The 7500-nt window shown below is 35.2% G+C and overlaps 1 protein-coding gene and 1 long non-coding RNA gene across 2 annotated transcripts in view; one reads left to right on the top strand and one right to left on the bottom strand.

Annotated features, from left to right (window-relative positions):
* LOC128190390 (uncharacterized) overlaps positions 1-2693 on the bottom strand; it is a 17834-nt gene extending 15141 nt beyond the window's left edge. Inside the window, exon 1 of the long non-coding RNA XR_008244353.1 lies at positions 61-2693. This is a non-coding gene — a long non-coding RNA (uncharacterized LOC128190390). The remainder of the gene's footprint in view (positions 1-60) is intronic.
* The window catches only part of LOC128190389 (uncharacterized), a 48438-nt gene that overhangs the window by 23578 nt on the left and 17360 nt on the right, over positions 1-7500 (top strand). Inside the window, exons 4-6 of the mRNA XM_052862425.1 lie at positions 2700-2831; positions 5547-5725; positions 6538-6934. Of these exons, the coding sequence (XP_052718385.1) occupies positions 2700-2831; positions 5547-5725; positions 6538-6934 (708 nt within the window). The remainder of the gene's footprint in view (positions 1-2699; positions 2832-5546; positions 5726-6537; positions 6935-7500) is intronic.

Below are 7500 nucleotides of genomic sequence, written 5' to 3'. Positions count from 1 at the left end.
AAAATCATTTTAAATGCTTTGGAAGGTTTAATAAATGCTATAAACATATAATTAGCTCACCTGACCTGAAAGCTCATTAGACAAGTAAGCTTTTCTGATCATTTTTTATCCAGTGCCTGTCCATCTATCTGTAAACGTTTTACACTTTCAACTTCACTAGAGCCACTGAGTCAATTTTACCATGGTTTACACAACAAGGGCTTTTAAGTTTGATCAAATGTAGGGTCATAACTTTTTCCAATAGGAGATTATTAAGAAAGAATAGAAATAAGGCAGTGTGTTTTAAAATCTTTTAAAGAACCAATTCTCCTGTGACAGATTTCAGTTATTCAAATTCATGACCTCCAGAGTCAGATATGGGCAGTTTTAGAGATTTGAAGTTCATCGTAGGAATAAACAGAAAACAATTTTAAAATTATTCTTCAGTAGATCATAAGGGCGTAATTTAATTCTGAAATTAATTTAAAGCCATGATAGTGTACATTATTTTCAAAGTTAGTCATGTCATTATAAATATATCCCTGTATCGGATAAAGGTCTGATATAGGATTGAGGTTAGGTGTCAAAAATATTTCAACGAAAGGCATGCATTGTGTGAAACTTTTATAAAAGGATCTAGTAATTACTGTTGAATTATTTAAATTTGTGGGGGCCAATTTTTTTGGATTGTAGGTTTTTTGTTTATTCGTGGGTATGTATTTTCGTGGATGCTTCAGTTTTGAGTTTCAGTAAAAAAGTAAACTCTCATTAAGTCTGTTTTTGCCGAGGATGTAAATCCTTGGGGGAACGCTAATGTGCTAAAAAAGTGGAATATATGATTTCTGAAAAGTTAAGAATATTGTGGAATCAAGCTAGTTATTTATTTATTAAGTGTCATTTACTTTGTTAGCTAGATCACCTGAACTGGAGGTGAAAACTACCAGTTATGCTCCAAATTGTGATATTACTGTGCAAGCATCCTGATATATTGTAGATTCTAAATTGTTCAGATCATGACCCCAGAATCAATATGGGGACCCAGGAAGGGTTAAAAAAGTTTATTATTGAAATATGTAGAGAAAATCTTTTTAAAGTCATCTTAAGAACTACAATTTGTGATATATTGCTATACAGGTATCCAGATGTATTGTTGATTCAATTTTGCTGTAACTATGACTGCCAAAACATCAGTAGGGCCCTAGAGTGGATAAAAAAAACCCACCTACACAGAGAAAAATCTTTTTAGCATTGCTACAATATATGATATTACTCTACAAATATTCCAATTCAGTTTACACTCAAATTTTTTGAAACTTTGACCCCAGTGTCAATAATGGGACAAATAATTTATTCAAAATAAACAATGAAAATAATATAAATATTAGAATATCATTGGTCCTAAAATAGACCAGGCTGTGCAGAAATATTATCATACTGCACTAATGTGCAGTGATCAATTTGTTTAACAGCACAGCCTGGTGTGTTTTAGGACCAATGATATCCAAAAATAAGCAGTCAGTGCTTGAATAGACATGGGCAGTCGCATCAAATCTACCATAAAGTTGGAAGGGCTTTATGATATATTTGATCATGTACCTACCCCTGTATTATGTACCCATAAAGTCGAAAAAAAGGTAGACACTCATCGTATATGTAAGACTCCAAAGTCCAATTGTCAATGCGAACGCCAAAGTCCAATGACAGAATAACAACATTTGTGACGTCATGTCATGACTACGTCATAGATAAGGTGGTAGTAGTAATTACAAAATCAACAAGATAGAAGAGGCAGGCTCTTCAGACATTTGGTGGATATGTTTTTGACAAAGGGAGGAAAAAAAGGAGAATAATGGCCCTAGTCCAAGCAGTTTTTGTCTGCTGAAGCGAGGTGCAAATTACAGGTACCGGTAAAGGCCGAACATTCATCATAATTGTGACAGTGGACAGCATAAACAAAAATGTACATATTGGTCCAAGTACCTGTTGCACTTTTAAAATGTGCTTTAAAATAGTCACTGACGATCACATCCAAGATACATGTAGAGAACTTAGGGTAGAGGCTTTTTGATTGAAATAATAATGCATAAGCAGAAGGCGTCCTCTTTACACTCATTCAGTTTGAATGTAGTTAATAGTGACACATACAGACAAATAAGAAAATACGCATTAAGGAAACACTAATTGTGCTCTTGTCAGTGTTGTGAGTCTAATTAAAACCTTTGGACTTTGGCGTGTCACACCATCAGACTTTGGCAACTGCATGCGAACCATTGGACTTTAGCATGACCATCAGTTTTAGAGTCCCATCGCTCTTTGGAGTCCTACATATATGTTCCCATAAAGTTAAAAAATAAAGATTCCTAACTTTTTCATGTACTGAAGACTGTGTATTACCATGCAATTCAGACCAATCAGATGATTCAAGACTGTACGTATTTTAAAACTATGGTGAACATAAGAAAATTTAATGCATTATGACATCACTAAAGGCCATTGGTGTGTATTATCAGATACATATATGGTAAACTGATAGTTGGTGTTTATTTAAAAGGCTTTGTAATCCAAGGATCATAGATACAGTCAGCTGTTCTGATTGATAAATTACTTCTCCTCTGATGTACTACTTGTTATATTTCAATACATGTATGTTTTAAGATACATTGCAATGGAATTTACCTTTCAGAGGTATATATTTTTTCTCCTTTCTCTCTTTCTCTCAGATAATTGTGTATTTACCTGTGATGGAACCCGCTGTCTGGAAAACAAGAGCTTGATTTGTGATCAAGTATATCACTGCAAGGACAAGACAGATGAGAACAACTGTCCCCAGTCTTCTGTAGGCACAGCGTCCAGTAAGTATATAAAAGGAAGGCCATGTAACTCACCTGGATCTAGGCTCTCATGAACTCTACTTATCCATACTAAAAGCAATATGAGCTGTATTTTTGCCAAATTTTGTTGCCAAAACCTCTTATTATGATAATCCCACCTGTATGATAAATATGATTAAAATAAAAAATGTAATTTATCAGAAGAAAGATAATATTAAGGAATATATAGCAAACCAATTATTGTTCAGACCATCCATAATGTAAGTTTCCTTCAATTTGGGCCTCTAAATAGCTGTTTCTATGAAAATATGACTAACAGACGTTTACAAACCATATAAGTACAAAAAAAATTACCAACAAGGAAATTGCAGCTAAAAAATTTTTTTTAATATTTCTCAACAAATCGGTTATCATTGGTCCAATTTTAATCCAATTGTAGGCTGTTTTTATATTCAAAACTGCATAAATGAAAAAAACAAAATCTGTACATTACAACATCAAAACTCTACATGAAATTGTCACTGTTAATGATGACATCGCTGATATCTACACAATATCAGAACCTCAACCACTGCAAAAATTTATCGCACTGTTGAAAAAAATTAGGGGTGAAAAATTTGAATTTGTCTTTCCAGAAAGATGAATTATTTTTTGACATACTGTAACCATTCAAATCTATACCCTTGAGTACATTTTTGTTCTCTAGCTGATGAGTGTTATGATTATCATAAGTTATAAATAAATTATAAATAGTTGATTAGTTGATTATTTGTTAAAGATATATTAGGATAGTTTTTAAAACCTTGCCATTTATCCTATTGTTTAATTTGATGACACAATCATGCATGTACAAATTCAAAAAGTTTTTGATCACTTATTTGGGATTAACAATATCTATTTGGAATTATTTCACACAAGGAAGTCAAAATTGATTTCAGATTTATTAGTTCTGTTCTAATTAATCTGTTGATAACGTCTGAGAGAGAGGTTGTTCGGATTGGTGTAATTGATCGTGAGTGTGAATACAGTAGACCTTGCAGAGTGCGGACTCTGACAGAGACTAACCTGTACGCTGTATTTATCCTATTGATCAGCCACACCTGACTGACAGGACCAAATGAGAGTTACATCACAATTGTTCATAAACTCCACATCTCTGTCTAGACACCCTGATTACGAACTGAAAGGATCAAGGGATATGTTCTGCGAAACAAAGAGAAGGATGAATAGATTCTTTTGACCCAAGTTGAATCGACTTCATTGAAAAGTGACAGAAATTAAGTAAACTTTGTAAAATAGAATATTAAATAGTCAAAAATGTTTTTTTTTAAGGAGTATGTCATTATTGTTATTCATAAATATTCATGCAGCTATTGTTGTTTAAAAATTTGATGTGCAAAGCGCTGAAGTCTCAAAAGAAATTTGTTTTCATTTTCACTTCATCTTATTTGATAATGAAATTCATTGTTTTGGTAATCCACACAAATTAATTAATTTCCTCTGCTATCTGTAGTAGGGAAATCAATTAAACCTGTTATTTCTCCCCCTTCTTCTCCCTCCCTCCACCATCACCACCACCTCTCCTCTGTCCTCTTAAAAAAATCACTCGCTATTACATTCTTGGCTGGTAACAATTGGCTGTGAGGCATTTAGTAAAGCTTGTTATTTATATGAGTTCAGGGAAATTTTGTCTAAAACATGCATGATTGAATAAATATTTTTGTTTTAAGAGATGGAGCATACAGGTTCATCAACATGTTAGCGAGCACATGGTTAAATATTGGAAAAGTTTGAGCCATTATAACTTCCTGCATCACAGTGGGCTTGCATAGTGTTGAAAGACATGTTCCTGGTTTGGACTTGACATCCACTGAGCAGCTTACTTCTCAAGTGCTAAGATGAAACTGAAGAGGGATCGTCTGTCATTGCCCAAGTATTGATTTAAGGCACAGCCGATCTTGTGTCACAGTATTGTAAAATTGAATTTGACACTTGAAGCGTGTCTGCTGTAGAGCTGAAGGTCAAGGTCATGGGTTCATTCTGCGGTCATGTCATAAAAAAACGAACACAGATGTCAAAATCTTCATCATGTAACAGCAGTAATTTTCTGACTTTGTTGTTAGAGTATCAGAATCCGCCAGCTGGCCATCAATCTTTTGTTGCAAGGTTAAATTGGTAGTGCCTTCATATTTAACAATGGTGGAGCATTTTCATTCCAATAAAATTATTTTGATGTTAATGGTTTGTTCTAGGAGAAGGTTTATAAAGAAGAATTTTGTAGGCTTGGCTAGCCGTCTTTGTGCTTAATTAGGTTTTTGTATAGTGAAAAATGTACCAAGGATGGAATACAATGTCTAGACTAAATATCATTAATTACATAGCTAGAGACCTAGAGAGTCACTTAGGATGAAGAAATCTGTCTGGTCTGGTGATAAATGTGTGGTGTTGATGGGTTTGATTTTTTTATATGACAAAGAGAGAAGATGTTAGAGACTGTTGTTTACAAGCCCCAGTGTACAAATACAAAGCATAGATTTTTTTCATCAAAGGATTTTATATGTTAAATACAAGTGTTCTTCCTCTTAGATAATGCAACACTTCAGTGATTAAGAAAAATATATTAACAGGAAAACTTTTACATATTATGTTTTAACAGCCCTCCCCACCCCCTTTGGTTTTGGTCCTCTTTTGTGATACTTGAATATGTTGTAATATTTCTCTCTTTTTCTTTTACAGCGACAGTAACTCGAGTTGTGGTCATCATTGTGACAATTACTTTAATGCCGGTATTGGCCATTTTGATCTGTGTAGCAAGCCCGTGTAAATCGACTCGTCGCATGTTGCGCCGGTGGACGAATCGCGACCATGGGGATGTGGAAAACCGACAGTTGAGGCCCCGATCCCAAGTATCAGAGGTTTGAATTGATTAAGAAATCACTGTAATCAACACATTGCTCTAGCTAATATTTATAAGTGTGGGAGTATACTGCTTGGTCTACAATCCTGTCATTGCTGTGTGCATTTGGTTTTCAAACTCAAATGACGCTGACTTGATATTTGGTACAGACCTATTCTTTATTGGCACACTGGATTATTGGCACTTCCTTAAAGATGCTGGCTTATTGGCACTTGCTTTAAAGACCCCTGTGCATCATATTCTGATTTCAAAGAAATGTGGATGTTGTTAATCAGCCCTGATTAATGATTCTTTTGTTTCTTTACAAAGATATAAGTTAGTCTTGGTTGTTGATACCGAGTGTCCTCTGAAACAATTGCACTAATCATCTCTGTTTCTGGGAGAAAGAAAGGAGTTGATGGCAGCCATATAAAATATTTGTGAGCCTTGTCAGCTGCACATCTGACTGTGGCTTTGTATATCGGAATCCCAGCATCATTTTCCTCATCTACCATGTTTCTTTAAAAAAAAAAAAAGGGGGGGGGGGGAGAAAAATTCCATCTCATTTTTTTTTCGTCTGGTATCATATACATGCAAAAAACCAAAGTAATTAAGCAGTATGAAATTCTCACGAGTGTAAGTTTAGCTAGAGTACGTGCCGTGTAACACAATTTGAAAAATACCATGTAAGCTGTAAACAGACATGAATTGTTAGAATATATTATATATTGCCTTTCAAAACAAACAGCCAATTGAAAATAAGAATAAATATAAGAAATAAATAGCAGATAGCATGCCAACTGTTTGGTACATGTTTGATCTGTCTTGTAGGGTGGTTTTGGTGGAGCAGCAACATCTACTTCCTGTGTATCAGCCAGTCAAGAATTTTCGGATCCTCAAGAAGCATTGCTCCGTGAACGACAAACACAAAAACATTCAATGCAAGCTGACATGACTATTAGTTTACCGCCACAAATACCCATCTCACAAGATGGGGAGGAAGGGTATCAACAGAGTCAGAAGACTTTAAAATATCTCCGTAAATCAGACGGCTACCAACATTGCTTTAGACCCCCACCCAACAGGACTGTGCATGATAAAGAGAGCCCGCCTCCCTATTATTCTCATTCTGCCTCTGCCATTGATAAAGTCGGCCATTCTCCACTGAAAGTTGGGGGAAGTCCAAACAGCCGAACAACGTCCAGCGACATGTTGTCTCGGTCGTACAGTATGTCAAACAGCAATCACTACTATGACCCTTCTGTATCAAGGACTAATGCCAGCAACATGCGTGGGAATGCGCCCATTCACCACGAGTTGCATACGTCCAGTTTTGAACCTCCTAATTATCATACATTATATAATACATCTGATGATAAGGTTTGACAACTCTTTAGATGAAATATACTGTGCATAAAGACACTCTGAAGAATGTAACTGGCAGGCTGGCAAAACTATGTCAAACACTAAGTGAATGAGCCTATCCTGCTTTTTTATCCCTTTTTTTCTCTTTTTTTGGCTCTATTTTATAGAAAACAGAATTGATTGAAGCCATAATGAGTCAACACCTAAGTCCTTTTCATCAACAGCATTCAGTGTAGTGAATTAGTTGTGATATGGAACAGTGATAGAGTGAATGCTTGTTTAGTTTCACATGCTGGATGTCATCTTCCTTTAGAGGGCTCACGTCTCAGCCATTATTTCTCAATGACTTATTATTAATTAATTTGTTCTTGTTGCTTTCTGTGTATATCACACAAAGACAGGCTGTAGCCAGTAGCAACAACACACTGG

This window comes from Crassostrea angulata, chromosome 6 (assembly GCF_025612915.1).
Source record: "Crassostrea angulata isolate pt1a10 chromosome 6, ASM2561291v2, whole genome shotgun sequence".
Lineage (NCBI taxonomy): Eukaryota > Metazoa > Mollusca > Bivalvia > Ostreida > Ostreidae > Magallana > Magallana angulata.
Note: the sequence above shows the minus strand (reverse complement) of the source record. Positions and strands in the feature narration are given on the sequence as shown.